Source organism: Vanessa tameamea, chromosome 2, assembly GCF_037043105.1.
Source record: "Vanessa tameamea isolate UH-Manoa-2023 chromosome 2, ilVanTame1 primary haplotype, whole genome shotgun sequence".
Lineage (NCBI taxonomy): Eukaryota > Metazoa > Arthropoda > Insecta > Lepidoptera > Nymphalidae > Vanessa > Vanessa tameamea.
The window spans coordinates 9,509,614-9,530,379 of NC_087310.1; the positions used below are offsets into that span (position 1 = coordinate 9,509,614).

A 20,766-nucleotide genomic window follows, 5' to 3' on the forward strand; every position below is an offset into this window, starting at 1 on the left:
GTAATATAACAAATTTAATTGCACTGAAGTTTATGATAAAATAAATAGTTTATTATTAGAAATAATCTTTTATTTTAGTTTCATAAATTAATTACAAATGGGCCGAATGTAGATTGTACCGAATACGAAATTCCTTCGTATATGAATATAAAGTAAAAAAATCTGCTTTCAAATTTCTGGTGAATTTCGCCGCGCTCTCTCGAGAGCGACACGTCGTAAAGTATAAGTAAACCTTAACTTATAATGTGATAAAAATTAAATCTTCTCCGATACATTATATAGTATATAGGGTTATTTGAAAAATATTAATAACCTCCTAGATTGTAGTACTCAAATGTGACAACTTTTTGTATGAGCTATATATCCCAAATAACCCTGTATATAATATGCATATAATATACAATGCTATTGAAACGCTCGAATGTTTATTTTTATATACAATATACATTTGACTGGTTATATAAAAAAAACTTTATGGTATAGGTACCTATGTGGAGGGCCAAATGGAGCACCTGATGGTAAGTGGTGACCGCTTGGGGCCCATAGATATTGGCGCCGTACAGTGTCACTAACTTGAAACCTTGGAGCTATATATGATATCAAAAGTTTGTAATTTTTGACTAATCCTACGGAAAAATAGGTAAATCTACCTTTTTTTTAAAGTTACAAAAGACTCCAGAATATGAGAATAAGCATGTGTTATTCCTACTGACCGTTAATGTATAAAATAGGAATTGATGAAAATAACAATAAAAATTTAATTAGAATAATTCCATCACACTTTGCTTTAATAATACTTTATTATAATAATTATATTTCACGAAATTAATTCATTCGAATATTTTCGAAAATTAATTTATATGGCATCTGGTGCAATAATTTGAAATATTTGGAATGTTTTGTTTTATCTTTCTAAAGTCAAATATTTTTATTTACCAAGCATTTTATAGACAACTTATTCAAAGAATTCGGATATTTTTGAAGTCAACCACAGTTCGTTTTTAGTGCACATAATGCTATTTTTATAGAAATCAAATGAATTCAAAAACATAAAAAGTATGTAGATTTTTTTCTAAGCATTTTAAATTTAGTCAAGACTTAAGACACTAAAAGTTTTTAGAGTTGTTAGCTTTGGCGCCAGCCGCCATTCGAATGTTAACAATTTTTTACACACTCATGCGTCACCTCCACCAACTTTAGGAACTGCGATATTATGTCCTTTGTGCCTGTAGTAATGAACAAAAAGTTAATTCACATTAGTTACTATTTTGAAATAAAATTTTATTTATTTATATTTAAACTAAAATTAAATTTTATTTGACACGCTTTTCGCTATCTGTATGATACTCGGTTGCAAGATATAATAATGTGATAATTTTTGGTACTGGCAATGTGAGCAATTTTTTAAAACTAAGCTGTAATTTTTTGACAAGTAACCTATTGAATCTATTAAAGACTGATTTTTTTTTATATTATAGCCAACAAAATAAATAATTAAATAAGTGATAACGGGCTCGAAGTCAACTACGACATACTAACTTTTTCACAGTAATCGTAAGTACATACTTTTTTACCTTCATGACTATAAAAGGAAATATACTTTTATATTGACATCACCGCATAAGATTAATTTATTGTGATACAGCAGCTTGCAATATTACATTTATGTATTTGTTGTTTTCCTTGCAAATTATCAAATAAATTTAGCTTGCTGATGGTAAAAGTGAGTTGGATTTAATATGTAGGTTAAATTATTCAAAGCCAAACATTTCAGTTATAGTTTATCTCAGTAATTTAATAATAACAAATAAAGTAACTGGTTTATTCGAACCGATATTAAGAAACGACGACTAACGGGAATTAATCGTTAAGGAGCATCAGAAAATTTAGTTTTGATAAAAAAAAGATACACAAATGTGATTGCAATTTATTGTATTCATTTTGTTGTATAGTGACAGTAATAGATTTTTTTTGTGTGTTGGTTGTTTGATATTGTCTCAAGCTACTATAAAGTTGACCTTACCTACCTTGTAAAGAAAGCTACATTGACTAATATCTGCTATATTGATTTTTTTATTAGTAATCAAAATCATTTAATCGTAATAAATCAATGGTACATTTAAAAAAATGTTATTATGAAAACATATTAGTAGGTATGCTTGTTATATACTAAAATATTATATTAGAAAATAAGTAATTACTAATTTGTATGCACAAACAGGTTTAGTATTAAATCATTATTGGGCTAATACATTAGATGTGGAAACAAGATACTGTGAGGTACATGCAGGTATGTATAATAGGAAAAATTAGGAACATGTATATTTATAAAACCTCTTTCTTTCTTATAGTTAAAATTTTGTCTCAAATACTCTATTACAACTTACTGTATTGTACCTTATGTAAGGATATCTCTAGAGCAAGATTGGTAATTATTTCTGTACTGGAAACAAATTATTCCAATTTCTTTGTTTTAGGGTAAAGCTCAGTTACATCAGTGACCTGAAAGCATTTTTAATTAATCTATCTTTTTATTAAATATTATATATCATATCCGCTATGATATATAATATTTAATAAAAAACTTTTTGTTTTTTCAACAATGACATAGGAAAATCTACTTATATTAATAGTCTCTATTTTTTATTCCTTTCCAATTAGAAATTATTCATTTTAAGTGTTGCTTCGCTCCTTCTGATCGACAACCATATTCTTATTTATATAAGTTTTAATAGCACATTTTATTATGCCATGTTGATGACAAGAACTCATTAGCTGCCAAAAACATGAGTATCCTATATTAATAGTTCTTAATTATTTATTTACAAAAATTTGTTCATTATACAAATGGTGTCAAAACCAATAATCTTTAATATAAGTACACTTAATGTTTTTTTTTTGCAATTAGTGCATTCTTAGCGTTAATAGATTGTTGACAATGTGTTTGTCTAAATGTCTGAAGTAAAATTTTCTATGTGTTCTGCTTGTATTGATTGGTTATCCAACCATACCTATGTGGAGAACCAGTACTACAGGATTTATGATTTAGTCCGATAGTAGGTGAGTAATTTCATTATCATATTTTTAATAGTAGCAACAGTGGTGATACCATTTACAGTTAAGTATATTTTTCACAATTATTTTTCATTCTTGGAATTCAATATGATAAATTTGTTTGAAAGAAGTGAAAACATGTAACACGTTAACTAGATTTCAAAAATATTTTACATTTTACCAAAATGACTATGAAAAATTCATAATTGAAGTATATATGAGTATATTTGAGCTCTTACAAAAAAAGTTATATTAAAATATGGGATAAAATATAAATTATAATGATCAAATTATCAGTTATTAAAGTCTTATTTTGAAGGCTTGTTTGCGGCGGTTATGTGTACGTAATATTTTTCCCGTTAGATACGCAGGCGCGTTACTTCTTCTTGCATCCAGAGCCGTGTAATTATTTGCAGGCAACCACAGTCGTTACGATATATTTGTGTATATCACCTAGCTTGCCACAAATTTATTGACCAATCCGCATCTCTAGGATATATTTATGTTATAGTCTTTTGTTGTTGTTTGCCAGAGTTTGGCACGGCATTTAATTGTAATTTTATTTATTTTTATATTCACATACATAATCTTAAAATAAACTAAATAGACTAGGTACCTATAAAAATAAAAAAATAAAAAATATGCAAAAGTTAATCTAACAAATTAGTAAGACGTCTATGTCTGAATTAGATAAACAAATATCAGTATTTCAGACGTCAGCACGCATATAAATCAGCCATTTAAAGTTTACAAGATTTCTTTTTTTAAGCTGAACATACATAAATGTAACATAACATGTAATTAGTTTAAAAACACTTTATTTACAAATGTTCTATGTCAAATAATTGTGATGTACGAACCTAGATACGAGTATATGCATATTAAACAAATAATTTCAATTCACATTAACTATATGGGTTTAATTTAATGCACTCTACACATATACTGTTCTGATCTGACAACAATGAGAGTTACTAATATTAATATGAAACTTCATAAAGTGGAATGCATATTCTCATTGTCAGCAATTAGTAACGACTTTCCACTAACAAGTCTATTTAGTTTTCCGCGAAACGCTTAAAAAAAGTGATTTGGTAACCTTATGGATTTAATGTTTAACATTTCATTGTGAATGTACCGTGATAAGACAGAACAATTTAATTGTAGGATTAGGATCTATTGTTCTCTTAAATTTATTTTAACGAGCATTGACCTGGCTTATAGACATAATGAGATAGAAGATACAGCTTTTTACTCTTAGATGAGCAACAATTTTAGCTATTACATACACCTCTATTACACACTTAGTTTACACGATAAAATAATTAATAACTGTTGCAAGAATTACTTATTGTAAACAACTTTTGGGAGCACCAATTGATAAACGAAGTGAATAAAAGACAATCTGCATTTAGACGTAAGTAAGTAATGTTTAAATTTGATTTAATTTCGAGAGGTCTTTCAATAAACAAATAGTTTCGTATAATATTTGTTATTAGAATAGAGAAGCTTGTGTAAGCTTTGCGGGCTGTACACGAGCTGTACGAAATGGGCGCGGGTGGCAGGATGCGCCAAGCGGGCTGCGCATCCGCCCTGCGCCAGTGCCACCAGTCGCCCGCCGCCGTGCGCTCGGCCGGCCGCCGACCTTACGAACTCTTACATCGAACAATACTTTGTTATGCTATACACGTTATTATCACACGGAAATATAATATTAATGATACCGTTTTTATTTTTAAGAGTTATTATCAAATAAGGAATTATTCTATCAGTTGTTTATTATTCTTAGAGGTTTCTTATTTAACGTTGTAGTATATAAAAATTTAAAGGTATGTTATATAGAGAAAATAGAATATTATAACTATCGTTGGTTAAAAATTATGTTTAAAAGTTGTTGTGCGCGGCCAAGTAAAAGAGTTAATAAAAACAAACTTAAATCCGAAAATATGGATCCTCTCACTAACTCTTCACAAGGCAAAGAAATTATGGAAGTAAGCAGTGACATAAATACTGATAAACAAGAAACTCCAAAAATTACATGCAATCCACCCCAAGGTTGTATAAACACTGAAGATGATAAAGTTGAAGTTGATCCGGCCGTTTCAAGTACTGTTTTGTTAGACCAAAACTTAAAGAGCCAAACTAATGATTGTCTTGATGAGGAGTCTGAAGAAGATACAGATGACGTGTTTGCGAAACCAGACATTGTAAAAAAGAGATTTTCTGTTGATTTTAAAAAAAGTCGCATAGACTTCAAGCGATATTCTATTGATTGTGGTAGAAATGCAGTTACATTGCAAGATTTAGCGCATCTTGAACAAGAATTAGCCCGCACAAACGTAGACGTGCGTATTGGCAGGCGTAAATCCACTGGTATACTCAAATCGACATCCGATAGTGGGGAAATTGGTGAAAAATATCGAGCGAAACTACCAAAAACAAGTCAAGAATCTTGTTCAGATGATGACGATGTTTTCGAGAAAGCCTCTGTACCGAGCGATGCAGATGGTACCAGGGAACCTCCAGCTACGCCTGTTGGCCGCGATGAGTTAGCTTTGCGGAGACACCGTTTCTTTTCGGACCTAGTATGCGCTGCTAGAGGTGCAGTCGAACATCGTGTACGATTTGATCCTCTAGGGCCACTAGTTGCTGAATCAGGTATGAATATATTTCCATAATAAAAAAAAATCAAACTGTCCACTATTATTATCATATAACTTTTATTGAGAAGAGGAGCGATTATTTGCTCTTAGCAGCTCGTTAAACTTTTTCTCTTATGTTGTGCAAAAATATTTTCTAGATTTTGTCTCGCTATAAAATTTATTGATATTTGATCTTTTTGCAAAAATCCTTTAATAGTATTTTTATTTTTAATGATTAATAATCACGTGAAAACACATCTGTATTAGACGTTTATGTTTTATTAAAGTACCACCCCATAGTTTTGCGGTCGGCAAAAATCAATGCGGTTGGCTGATGCCCAAGTAAGCCGGTCTGCTTTCATATCTCAGACGTTCCAGCATCAGTATTATCTAAAATTCTGTACTTTTGTTGATTTTTGAATAATTTAAGTTAATTTTCAATACCCGTCCCGGTTACGTACGGGTAGAATAAGTTTACATAAAACGTTTGTATTCAAAAAGTCTCTTTTATACAAACATTTATTTATTTATTAAGAAGATGAATTTAATTGAATTTTTACACGAGACGACAGCAAACAAGTAATCAAGTTATAATTAATAAGTTTAGATATTTGTAGTATTTTTAACGTAAAAAAGAGCATAAACAGTTAACAAGCTTCGGTTAATGTTCTCATTTGCACGGTAATTCTCATATGCATTTTACAATTCTACCATACGTACCAAAAATTGAAGAACTTTAATAATATATATTTTTTTTTATATCTGCAATGATAAAGATAAAAGATCATAAACCTAGATAAACTGAACAATCTCATCTGTTTAATGCCGCAAATACCATGAAGTCATCGACTAAAACAGGGCGGATCAATTTTGTTTCTAAATATAATTTATCTGAATATATTTCTGTAAACGTATTATATTTTTAATTTTTAAGAGCGCGGTTCCTTTTATTTTAAGATTAATAATGTCGAAAGCTGTAGCGAAACATTCTTGTTTTAAAAGTTGAAAACTAACTGTATAGTGCATTCATTAACGAAAAAGCAACGTTACTTGGATAACGTTTCGTTCTACACCTGCTACTTGATTAGGCGGAACCGCTGTTGCGGGTTATCCTGTGAAATTAGTACAAGGTATTAGTGTAAATACAGTATCCGGGCTTCGCATATTGCCCGTTCCGGATAGATATAGTAATTGCAAACAAATTTGTATATATTATTTCTTGAATAATAGTTACATATGTTTATGTTAGAAGAATATAAAGCGATAAAAACATGATTGTGTTGTGTTGCTGTAGAAGTATAGTATATTCTTATTTTTTTTTACTTGTACGTGTGATCAACGTCACAGTAATATAATTATGACTCATTACTGTACTAAAGCGGGCGTGTTTAGATGATAATGTTGGCCTTTGCCAGTATAGTTTCTAGAGAACGAGTGGCCGGCAAAACAGCCGGTTGGTCTGAATCACAGTAACATCCGTTCTCGGGCTGGAGTCAGTGTTGGACGGCGTACGCGCACGAATACACGTATATATATAATTTTATCAGTGCGTGAAAAAAAAAACTGTTATGTGTTTACTTATTTTGTAGTTGTATATTATTGAAGCTTTCCAAAACATCTTTTACGTCGGTAAGTGGCCATATATTTTCTCACTTGATATTCTCGCAAGTCTATATATAAAACCGTGTGTGGATGTGTCAAAAATATTCTTTAAACACATATATATAAATAGGTACTTATCTCAGTCACAAAAACTTTGGTTTGGCGCCGGTTTTGTATCATGTCACAACATTTCGATTTTTCTTTTTAGCAAAACTGCTCCTAAGCATCTGTTTTATTTACAGTTATGGATCTTTATCTCGTTATAAAATTATTAGTCTCGAGAGTGCGAAGTTACGAATATCTAGTAAAATGATAAAATATATTAACATCTTTAGAAATGGGGTGTTCTGAATAATGTCAATGTTCAATGCTATTTTTGTTCTGACTGAACTCTTATCTTGGTCGATTTGTTATCTACAGACATCGCTTTTTACTACATACTTTTGTTTTTAAAATAACACTGTCCGATCTGATATGTTGTTAAATTCGTACCACACTTGACATTTAATTCAATTTGTGACGGTATCATTGAATAGACCATTTCAGACTTTAGCTAGCAACGTGATACTACTCGGTAACTGAACTCGGTCTGCTTGGTATGGGTATCAAATTAAATGGGGTTTCAAGCATCCTATTGAGGATCTTAACGAAGCGGAGAGGGTAGAGCTATTGAAGACGTTAATTTTGTTACTATTCGAGGGTTTAATAGTATTATTACTAATAAAATTACATCGCAATGGAATATATCAAGTACGGAGCAAATACAAAAAAATATTTGTTTTGTCGCATCGATAATATTACAATAAGAGGTATCTTTAACTTTGAATGGCTTGTACAGTTTTCCTGTTTGCTGTTTTTTTATAATTTAGACTATGTTCTTAACTGGATTATAATGAAATAAGAAATTAGTTTTGGTCTCTGGTTACTTGTTTAATTTATGGCTTTTTAGCTTAGGGTATTGCGCTAATTAAAACTACAGTAATTCTCAGATTTAATTTATATTGTCTTCAATTAAATAACTTTACAATTGAGAAATTACATGAGCTTCAAATTAAACAAAATTTTAAATTGTAGTTACAAAACCATACGATTCTAAATGTCATTTGGGTCATACTAAGGCCAAGTTAGGATCAAAAGATTTAGCAAATTAAAGTATACACCTTAAACTACCTGCATAATTTGAGTGCGGCCGCACTGTCGTTGTATAACGCCGTTGCACATAAAGTCCGTCGTTAAAAATGTACGGGTCTGGCGCTCAGTTGAAGGTTGGAAAGGCAAGTGGAGCAAATTGAATAGGTGCTTATATGTAAGGTATATATAAAATATTTTTATGAAAGTTATTTTACAAATGTGAAATGTTAAATGTAAGGGAAAATAGGTCTGTTGACTTTATTATTGCGTACGTTATGATCTAGTCTTAATGCATTTTTAAATCATTTATCAATCAATATCAATCACGTATCATAGTGTATAATGTTAATGATCATTATAAACAACATTAACAAAGTCTATTGGATACTTTCACGAAACATTAGATTACAAGACGAGCTAGTTCAATCTATCTTAGCACTGCTAATTTTAAACAATTTATGTTTGCATTATACTAATCTATATTCGTATTAAATTATGTATGCGAAAGTAACTCTTGTCTATATTATTGTTACTTAATTAAGACTAAACTTTCGAAAAGATTTTTATTGAATTTGACACTGAAGTAGCTTGGGGCCCCGAATAAGGACATATGTATTTATACGCTAAAAAAAAAATACGCGAAAAATAAATATTGTGCGAACATATTCGCAGGGTTTTAATTTCTTAATATATACGTTACGATAGATTTGCGAACACGCCAAAAGTATGTAATCTCGATCGAATCATGTAATTACTAGAGTCAATAATTTCCATGGGTGTGTGCGTAGGTCAAGCGTAACACACTTGGCTTTACAGTAGACCCAATAGTATTGTTGCGATACCTATTATAGCTGGATGGTATCTAACATGTCACGCAAGCGTGAGCAACAGATGTTACTTGGATTAAGTTAATAGTTAACTACGGTAGTAAAAAATGTGCCAGCGGCGTCTAGATACGGAGTTTTATAATATACCGAATGATAAGCGTAATATTTTTTCAACATTCGTATTATTTAGTACATGTCAAACCCTTATTTCTGAGGGCAATTTCAATGTGATTCCTCTTAGAATTTTGTTATTTATGAAATGAAAGTATGGCCTATTGTTTTTCTCTAATGGTTTTTTATTCTGATATTAGTTTTATTTTTGACTCTTATAGTAGGGCTATTATTTTTTGTTTGCAAGAAATCGATTTGATTTTTTTTTACATTTATTAAATATATAAATTCTACAATATAATTCTACAATACAGTTCTATGGTTCTACAATGGTTGATTATTATAAAGCAAAGGTCCCTTATTATCCTACTGCTGTAAGGGGTCCTACTCTCTTAAGGAAATATTTTAAATAATATTTCTACAATATTACACGCAATTTTTTTTTAATAGTTATCTTGTTACCAGTGCAATGCTTAGTTGAAATATACACAAAAAAGTTATATCAAATAAAAAATATGTAAAAAACAAGCTAGCGTAATAATTTAAATTTCAACTGTCAAATTTTATTTTAGTCTGTATGTACTGTTGATAATATTATATTTGAATTTCGCTCGAGATAAAATCCGTGTACTTTGCAGTTAGATTATTATTTTAAAAAAAATGAATTGAACTTTATGACTTATAGCCCATTTGATATATGTTTTGATTGGATATTTTGTCCAATATATATATATTTATATGTAAAATATATATTTGTAAGGAAATACAATCAAACTCTGTTTTTTGCGAAAAATTTGACCAATACTACCTATAAGGGAAAGATAAAAAATATATGTTATCTTAACATACTTAAAAAACCACGATAGTTCGAGCATCTTTACCCGTACTTAGTACTGGTATTAATTTAATTTCAAAAGTAATTTAAAACTTTTAATTATTATGTGAAGCATCAAGTTTTTACCAAAAAATAAACTTCTCTAGTACTGTGCCAATTAATTAGGTGACTCTCATTAAGTACTTGCAAAAAATAGAGAATTTAAACAACACTGCTCTATGCAGACTTTCCATCTATAAATAGACCTAATTAGTTTGATCTCATTCACAAAGTTATGTATCGATTTTTCTATTCAATTTTCACGTCGAGCTAGTAAATAGTTTAATCTCCTGTAAGAGTTAACGAGGGGTCAAATATGTGTTTTAAATATAAATTGGCGATTTAAATTTGTCAATAGTTAGCTGGAACATATTAACAATACATGTGCAATATACACTTCTCATATCATAACGAATGTTTGGTTGAAACTGGATTATAATTATGCTTTCATAAAACATTAGAGTTCACTACTGCTAGGATGTTATTTGACGACGTTACAGAAGGTATACATATATGCACTAGCACTGGGACTAATCGTGACACTAATTAAACTTTGAGAGTAATTTTAATTGCTTGGTAGCATCTAAACGTAAAAATAGATGTAAAACTGTTGTGGCGGAAGATGTCATTAAGTGACTGCAACTCATCTCGGAACATTTTGCTCTTAAAATTGTCCTCTGTTAACTTTTCATAAAATGTAATAAGGTACTGAATAAATAATATTTGAAATGTTTCCAGTTTCCGGCAGAGTAGAATACACTATTTCAACAAGTGAGTGTCGTTAATCCCATCAGCACTTAACTGCAGTTTCTGCAATGTTGGTCTAAGACTAATTTGTCTTTAATTTGAAAGCTCATTGGTCGTCTATTGCGTCATTGGCTGCCTCTAACAATTACAAGCCGGTCTAACAATTATGGTCGGTGGAACCTAACTTAAACCCTAAGCGTAAAAATCTACACAAAACGTTTTTGTAACGTACTGCTGACCTCGAATATGTAGCGTAGGGACAAGCCAATGATGATACTACTGATGATGATACTTACTACAATACAATAATTGAAGTAACAATTGTTTGTAAATTAAGAGGACAGTCCTTGCGGAACGCCAAAATAGCGCTTACTATTTTTAAAATATCTTAAAACTGGAGCATTGATTATGGATGAAAAAATACATTCAGTATCTCAATAGATATATCTCAAGTTTCACCGGACGATATTTATAAAATTTGTATCAATAACCTGGTAAATTAATCGTCAACATCACTCCAAACACTGAAATCGACCTTTTCTATTAACATTTTTTAAGCTATTTAGCGGCTAGTTTATACATGTATTTTTGGTTAAATGGGGACACGAAAGTGTAAATAATAAGTTCACCGTGTTCAATTTCTATTATATCTCACAATATTATAGTAATTTTTATTTAAATATTGCTTACTTTTTGGCATTCGTCGTCCATACATTTTAGTATGGAGAAAATCATTTGACGGTTTTGACTTATTATTCGACATCGCTGTCAATAAATTTTCAGTCCCTCCCCAGAGCCCAAGGTGAGAGCACGTCAATTTTTATTTCGAGCCGACTCTTATAATTTCGCTAAACGTCTACGCACACATAGACAAGTTAGCATAAGGGTGGGGCGCGAGTGTCGTGGGACACAATTGTTAATTTTTATGCTGCGGAGCTGAGTCTTCCTGTCAGGGACGATAAATGAGGACTCCACTGAAGTTTGGAATCCAATGCTATTCCCAAAAAAAACCGTAATATTGGCTACATCAAGACGGCAACCATTTAAAGATATATTATAATTTTGCTTTCTAAAATTTGGTAGGGTAAAAACTACACATTTCGTTTTTTGAGTATTCAAAATTAAATTATTTACTGTAAACCAATCGTGTATCTGTGATAATGCACCGTTCACATCGTCATAGTCAGTTTTTTCCTGTCTACCTTAAAATCACTGAAGTATCGTCAGCAAACAACATTATAACACAAATACCTTTAACATAGAAAGGAAGATCATTTATATATACTAGAAATAGAAAGGGACCCAAAATTGATCCTTGTGGAACACTCATTTATAACGTAGATCCAGAAAACTTTATGCCATTAATGAAAACTTGCTGGACTCTTTGACTTAAATATGAAGCAATGAGATCAAGAGCTTTACCTTTAATACCGTAGTATTTGAGCTTATAAAGAAGCGTCTCGTGTTCTACACAATCAAATGCTTTAGACAAATCACAGAATACTCTAATAGCATTCTGTGATTTTTGTCAAGCATCGTAAATATGTTTAAGAAGTGCTATTCACGCATCAGTTGTCGAGCGACCTCTTGTAAAACCGAATTGCTCACTATGAAAAATAGTATTTGTATCGAAATGGACGAGAAGTTGATTTAAAATATTTTTTTCGAATATTTTACTTAAAAATAGAGTATTGAAAAAAAATTTATTTAACTTCGTTATTTATATTTATAAAATTTAAGAAGTGATTATTTAATGTGTCTTTACTTTAATTTAATTCGGTATATCTACCAACCTTAAAATATCAAGAAAATAATTATTATTATTTAGTTAGACGAAAGCAGTTGAAACAATAAAAATCATAATGAATATTTGGCATCTTAATGCACTCTGACCGCACCCTATGCTAACAAATAATTTATAATTGCGTTTGCGAGTGACAACCTTATAGCTAATACATTACTCGTAATTAAATGTATTTTTATAAATCCTACGTTATGAACGCGCAATGAAAATTTAATTTATTCGTTGCACCGAAAACAAGCAACTAATTATCTCCGGGGATGCGTACGATACACTGCACAATGCAACTGTATTATTGAAAAGTACCTATGTGTGTGTTCTAAAATGAATTCCCACGCTTACAAACTACGCTCTTAATGACGACACATTTTCATTTTCGAAGTAGCATTTTTTATAATGAGATACTTGTATTATTTTACTATTGATATTTTGTATACATTAGAATTAATACTATAAATTATTTTACTTACAATTTAGATAAATATTAATAAGTTCTTATTAAATAACCCCATTATTATTTTTATTAAGTCTATTTGTGTATATTCTAGTACAGTTTAATTTGATCTACGTTTGATGTGTGGTTTGTAATTGTTTCATTGTGGTCAATATACGATATTGTGCAAGCTTGACATGGCTGCTTGATATTATTAATTAACGACATTTATTTAAAAAAAATACTATTCTTAAATTTGATACGTTAAGTATTTATGTTTCACAAATAAGTCCAAATGTTTTTAAAAAGTAAATACATATTAAACTAGTTTTATTCTTATTTATCATTTCTCATTACATTCTGGTATCTGTTTATGAATATCCGCTAATTATTTTATTGGACGTTTTCCCATTAAAATTACAAAGTAAAAAAAAAAAATTGTAGTTGACCCAAAGCACCAATTTATTCTGCCATTGTTTTATAGATCAATTGTGACAAAATAATTAAAATAATTACAATTATTAATTAATTATTTTTATGAAATGAATTTCAAACAGACTTCTAGTATGAATTTCGGATATTCAACGTATTTAATTATTTATAACCTAAACTAATATAGTCTAATCATTGTTTAATTAATATTTATTTAAGCTTCCTTAGAGCTATGGATTCAACATCACCAAATAATCTATCGATGGTGGATCTCGTACACACAATTACGTAACGATGTTAGTCATTTTAAACTGGCCTTGGCCGTGCAATGGCACGAAAATAAACGTGAGTGAGTGAGTGTGTTCAAACCTCATTCTCCCCTTTAGACGTCAAGAGCTCTCATTAAATTAAATACTTCACTATAATGAATGAGTACAATAATTCGATCGAGGCACAAAATAGGTCAATTTTATTTTTATAATTATTTTATTAATGGCTGTACGGATTTGTTTATAATATATTATTTGATAAGAAATCATTAAATTATTTCTATGCGTACCAACGTGATATAGTAACAAAGAAAAAATATACAAATTCAATAATTAAATGTTCCATTTTGTAAATAAAATGTATTGTAATTAAATTACAAACAACGCTTATTTATATTTTAGCGGCGTTTTCATTCGGATGTACTTATAAGGAAATCAAGGAAGTAATTATATTTAAAGCTTAATTCATACTAGCGGAAACTCAGCTGCCGTCCGACATTTGTTTTTTATTATACTTTAGTTATATACTTTTTATAAGATGAATAACGTGTAACTAAACATAAAAAAAATTGATATTTAAAAAAAACTAATTGATTACTCATTGTCTAAACAAGATTTCTTAAATAAACATAATTGACCTGACAAAAACAATAAACATCGTACGAAAATACACTATACCATGGGTACTCGATAACTTACCTGACGAAGTTGTTGAAACAGAAGTGAACACGCAAATCAGACAGAAATATCGTGACCTGAGTGTATCACAATTGTATAAGAATGATGAAATAGCGTCCGCTTATTTTTCTACTATTAATTATTATGAACGATTTTGATTAGGTTGTCAATATTTACTTCTAATTAAATATTTACAATCTAATCAGTTATTGTTAAGGTCGGTCAAACGAGGTAAGATGATTCTTATTAAATATGTATACATCACGTATTATATTTATTATATAATATATTATTTACTCCCCTCTGGGTAGGTCTTACCTACTCATCACATATTCTATCGCTTAAGAGCTTAACTTAGTATTGTTGTGTTACAATCTGAGAGCTGAGCATGTTCGTGTAATTACAGACGCAAGGGACATAATTTCTTAGTTCTCAAGGTCAGTAGTGCGTTGGCAATGTAAGGAATAGTTAATATTTCTATCATTGCCAACGTCTATGGGCAGTGATGATCAGTTGCCATCAGGTGCTCTATTGACCAAATCGTCTAAAAAATTAAAAAACAATTCCAAAATTAAATGCGATCATATGTAATGAGTACAGTCATCATAAATTATTTTTTAAAAGATGAAAGGTCATATAACCAAATATTCGCATTTTCTGTAAGTAACATTGTCCAGAATATATACATAGATACCTATATAATATACAAATGTTTATCTATGTCAGTCCCTTCACCCCTGAACTAAGCCCTCAGAGGTTTGTTACATTAATTTAGGTAATCAACTTTGTTACGATCAAATGAAAAGTATATAACACAATTAATATTTCATTTTACCGAATAATTAAGTTTTATGACTGTTATTTGAGTTATATGTAGTATTTTGGTACAATAAAATGTTAACCTTGTTCTCAAATGAATATGAGATATCTCTTTGTTGGTAGAATAACTAGTACCTGGGTACTGGGCTTGAAGAAAGTACCTTGGACCGATAAATCTTGGTAAATAATATCAAAATTAATGAAAACAAAGGGTGAAAAGAAACCTGTACTTTTACTTTGTAGCTGGTAAAGTAAAATTAAAGCCTACGGGCAGTCTAACTTCGGAATACTAATTACTAAAATAGACAAAAAGTTTGCGTCTGTAGAACTTTTATCTTTATTATTCGAAGTGGTACACGCTCTTTTGTATTACTGCATACTCGCTGAGTGTAACGGAATTATCTTTATCGACGTATCGCCAAATATAGACAACATACTCATAAAATACTTTTAACAAATATCATGATTAATTATAATTTTACGTGAAAATTTTACACTACACTACATTCGAACTCCAAAAAAAACAGACCTGTTTAACATTTTTATTGAATTTTGTGCCAAGATTACTCAGCGTCTAACTCGTGAAAGTTACCCGATGATTAGGTTTAAACTAAGAACCATTAGGACATTAAAACTGAAACGTATTTTATTTATTCCATCCTCGAAAAAAAGAAAACGTGTAGAAACAAGGATGAAATTCTGCCATATATGTATCTAGTATCTATCAACAAGTGTTGGAAAAAGCTCATGCCTGGCTATAATTGACTTTCCTTTACGGATTAATATGATAATTAATTCTTCGAAGAAATTTTATAGCAGTTCTAAGTAATTTCTCCCGAACTGCTTCTGTTTAACGAAGTGAATAATAATTCTTGCGAGTAAATGTTTATCGTCTTACTCGTTGACACGACATGATAATATCTCATGACTCTTTAATACCGGTAACGAATAATTGCATACGAATTATACTTTTGTTTATTTGAATTAAGCAGTTATATTTCTATCAACTGTTAACCGCTTCGCTTAACGTATATGAAATTAGTATTTTTTTTAAAGGTTAAATATAAAACCTGTATCCCAACGGTATAATCAATTTCTATGTCAAATGTTATCGGATTAAGAAGAAATTTTATGTTTGTATATTTGTATGAGAAAAAAATGTCGCTGTCGCTTTTATAATTTTTATCGCTAGACAAATGTTGAATCATTTGCCCTAGGCTCGAGGGTAAGAAATCAAGGATGAATAAAAAAAACATTTTTGGCAGATTGCCTGTTTGAGTTCGAAATAATTGTGTGGGAACGCTGAAAATAACAGTTAATAAATATTTTATTAATCGTTATTACTTTTGCCATAGTCTTGTAATTTAATCAGTAATATTAATCATATGACAAAATAATTGTTATTTGTCTCTTTCGTTTCAAAGGAATTACAGTCGTGAACGTATCGGTTAGCTTTGCTTTATCATGTTTTTGTAGAATACTCGGTATTATCGCATCGTATCTGCAACTTAGTCATTAGATAATGACGATTCGTTGACGCTACATTCGTGTCGGAGTGACCAGTATAGTAACTAATATTCATAAATATTCCTGTTTCAATTTGATTATAATTTTTTATTCGTAATGGATGATGAAAGTGGCAATAAGAACATGAAACATCTCATACAAATGTTTGAGGCGCGTAAAAAGAAAGACTTGTCTGATGATGAGGAGGGCGCGGTCAATAGAGTTCTCATTGAGTCTAATCAAGAGGAAAATGAAGGTGAAGATATATCGAATGGTACGAATATTTATGTATTTATTTTCGTGTCGGGTCATGTTGTCAACTTTCGTCGGTTTAATTTGAACGATCGAAAGTTGATAAATGTTTGAAATATTTACATATGAATTACTCGAAAGTAAAATTGTGCGTCGTTAATATTTTGATACTCGCTTCTTAATTACGTAAAACAAACTCAGCAGTAATTGGCCTTTCCAAGTTTGTATTACCTAATTCGAAATGTAATTAATTTTCTCGTATGAAATATAATTCTTCTCATAATTTAATTGTGTTTATATAAATACTCATCGGTTGAATTTGCTATCAACACTTCTGTTTAATAGAGTTATCTAATGTTTATTTTAAGACTACTTTAGACATTTATAATTAGGGACACAGTTGATATGGTTTTAATACCCTTTTTGAAACCTAATGACCTATTGAGTAAAACGATGTTTATATAGAAATCAAATATTAATTTGATAACTAATTGGTTAATAATATATCATTAATATAATAGTATCATAACCATTTATATTACAAAAATGTAATATATAAAGCTGAAATGCAAGACAACCTTTTCTTATTTTAACGGTCAATTTGCTAACGGTTATAGCTTCAGTTAATAAATAATGAACCATCGCTGTTCGTCCAATAATTAGCAATAAAGGTCACTCTGTAGAAACAGGTAATATTTTACTATGGAATATGTTCCTAAACTACTAATGACATGCAGCATTTATTTACATAAATAATGGCGCTACAGGTGAACAGCATACGTTTAAGAACAATGTTTTACCCACCAATAGGCAGGCATGCAAATCAATATATAAAATTATGCAATAATTGTATTTACAGTGTGTGTCGCGTACCTCACATATCGTGTTGATTCACGTCGTTTGGCGTGAGTTCAACTTACCCTAGTTATCTATAATAGATGCTTTATCAACAATCAGCAATTGTCCCACTCCTCGACAAAAACTTCGTTTATGTTTAGGAGGAGTTTATTATATAAATAACGTTGCTCCACTGAGGGTTGTTTTTCATGCGGCAGAATTACATCCGACACATGTAGTTGTTTTCACGATGTTCTCTATCATCGCTGAATCTGATTTTGTATCAGAAAAGATATCAGTGGCTTTAATCCAGATTTGAACCCGTGTTCCATTCGGCTAACATCAATCCACTGGGCCACCTCGATTGTAGAAATATTTATTTACCAACTTATTAACTAATAGATGTTTACTCTTGTTTATCAGGTAGTGAAGTCGATCATACAGCGGCAGTTCACAGTCCGGCTGCTGACCTCGAATCTCTGATAGAGCGCTTGGAGCGTGTGACTTCCCGCTTGGAGCGACTGCCTGTGCTGCGTGCTCACACGCCTACACCGCCCTGCTCCCCAGCGCCATCTCCTGCAGGAGTCGCGTCACCGATCTTTCACACGACAGAAATCATAGAAACCGACGACATGAGCATCAACGGATACCAGGACTTGATGCAGGTGGGATACGTAGTTTTTTTTTTCAAAGGCACATGGAGAAATATTTTATGTGGTAATGTTAGATAATATATCCAATGAGAAAGATCATTTATTCTGTTCTGTTTGTACACAAGTTTTAAGAGCTTCTTATTATAATAGGACCAAGAATGACAATTCTTACTACCTCACCATAATAGTAAAACTTCCAACCATCTAAAGACTTTCAAGCTAGAACATATTATTTTCAACAACACACAAAATCTTGAAAAATATTTATCTTTTTATGACGGTAAAATGTGCATCTCTTTTGAATCTCTGGCATATAGTGAATAATTATGCATTAAAAACTGATAAATTACAAGATAATTAATATAGAAAAAGCAACCAAGATCACACATTGAATGTTCTTATGCCGCTGCGGTTGTATCAATTACTTTAAATCTGAAGTTATTAATAATTCGATTAGAACGATTATGATTATAGTTAATTAGTTACATTTTAACATAGTTACGTAATACTCTACACTGTTATAATATAATATATAAGTTGATCTAACAAATAATTTAATAATGGAATAAAGAATAAGACTAAGACGAGTGAGTGTAAGATGTTATGTCCCTTGTGCCTGTAGTTGAACTGGCTCACTCGCTATTCAAACCGCAATACACCTATACTAAGTACACCATATATATAGTAGTACCTACCAAAACTATCATGTAACAATGGTAGTACCAACGTGTAAATAAGATAGCCTTTTCTGGCTATCCCTATATGAGAGAGAGAGAGAGAGTCAGAGAAAGAAAGAAAAAGCATGTATTTCAAATGTACTTTAACGATTGCATACAACAAAATTGTACAACACAAGTGTTGAATTGCCACCAGTATCGTTGAAGTTGTCAAGCTGCGAGGCATATGTTTCTGCACGCAACAGTATCTGATTAATCAATCTCCATTAAGAACGACCGCCCTTGTTCGAACCATTTGTTTCTTTTACGACGTAACCATAACACGAAACGATGACCTGAGGCTTGAAACGATTTTATTAAGTATCTTTATTTTCAAGTAGCATAATATGTATTCAGCTACTTTCAACGCCTAAAATAAATACTGCTCTTTTTATGTATCATACACAGTACATAAAATGTGTTTTATAATGTGATCATTAATGTCAGTGCTGCTAAAGGCGAGTAATGTTTTTGCTCCTTAATACAATATAAGTTCTTATTACAACCTTCCCATTAAAATGTGTGGTAAATATGTTTCTTTTATATCATACAGGAAGTTACTTTACGTATACAAAAGTAATTGCTTTCATTTATTAGTAAAGTAATAATCCGAGAATGACCAACGAATGAGACGTTTAACCTAAGGTTGCGAATTTAAATCCGTACAAGCACCTTTGACTATTTCTTGTGTTTTTTTGGCCTTGGTGGTGTAGAGGGGAGTAAATATAGGCCGTAAATAAGACAGACTACGTGAGATATGGTAGGAAAGAACTGTGTGTGTGAGAGCTAGCGCAACTGCATTCACGAGGGATATAACATATTTGTTACTAACGTTGGTGGCGTATTGGCGATGTAACTGATGTTTAATAGTAATCTTGTACCATCGTCATCACCTGGTTTCTATATTTGAGTTACTGGACATCAGTAACTAATAATAACGAAGCTAACAGTAACAGAATTTGAGTGAACGTTTATGTTGTTCCTCTACGTCTCATTATCATATCATGTGATTTAGAAACTTAGGTTACGTTTTTTTGAGGACGTTTGAATGAATGAATAACGTTTCGTAGGCATTTCTTTCGGATTGTAATCCCAAAGTAAAACGATTTGTACCTTGAATATAGTTAACGGATATGTAAATCAATATAAACTTTACCGATACGCAGTAAATAGGAACAGCGAATAATAATGTTAGAAGAAGGATGAAAATACTGGGAGGAAAATTACACGTGTTGAAAGTAATTTTGACTCGCAGTGGAGCTGCTCGGGTAAATACATTCTAAACTCTCCGATAAATAGATGAGGAGGCTTTTGCCCAGCCGTGGGATATTAAAAAGATTAATCAGACTATTAGATAAGTTATGAAATTATCTTTAAACAAA

At 30.8% G+C, this 20,766-nt stretch overlaps 1 protein-coding gene across 4 annotated transcripts in view; it reads left to right on the plus strand.

Annotated features, from left to right (window-relative positions):
• The first annotated feature begins 1,399 nt into the window (after positions 1 to 1,399).
• Capt (capulet) overlaps positions 1,400 to 20,766 on the plus strand; it is a 36,622-nt gene continuing 17,255 nt past the window's right edge. Inside the window, exons 1-2 of one of the 4 annotated variants that reach the window (XM_026632126.2) lie at positions 1,400 to 1,554; positions 18,439 to 18,680. In XM_026632126.2, coding sequence (XP_026487911.1) covers positions 18,648 to 18,680 — 33 coding nt within the window. In that variant the 5' untranslated portion in view covers positions 1,400 to 1,554; positions 18,439 to 18,647. Of the gene's footprint in view, positions 1,555 to 5,154; positions 5,713 to 7,061; positions 7,326 to 17,013; positions 17,201 to 18,438; positions 18,681 to 20,766 lie in introns of those variants that run through there. The other 3 variants (XM_064220862.1, XM_026632125.2, XM_026632123.2) reach the window with 3 other exon arrangements.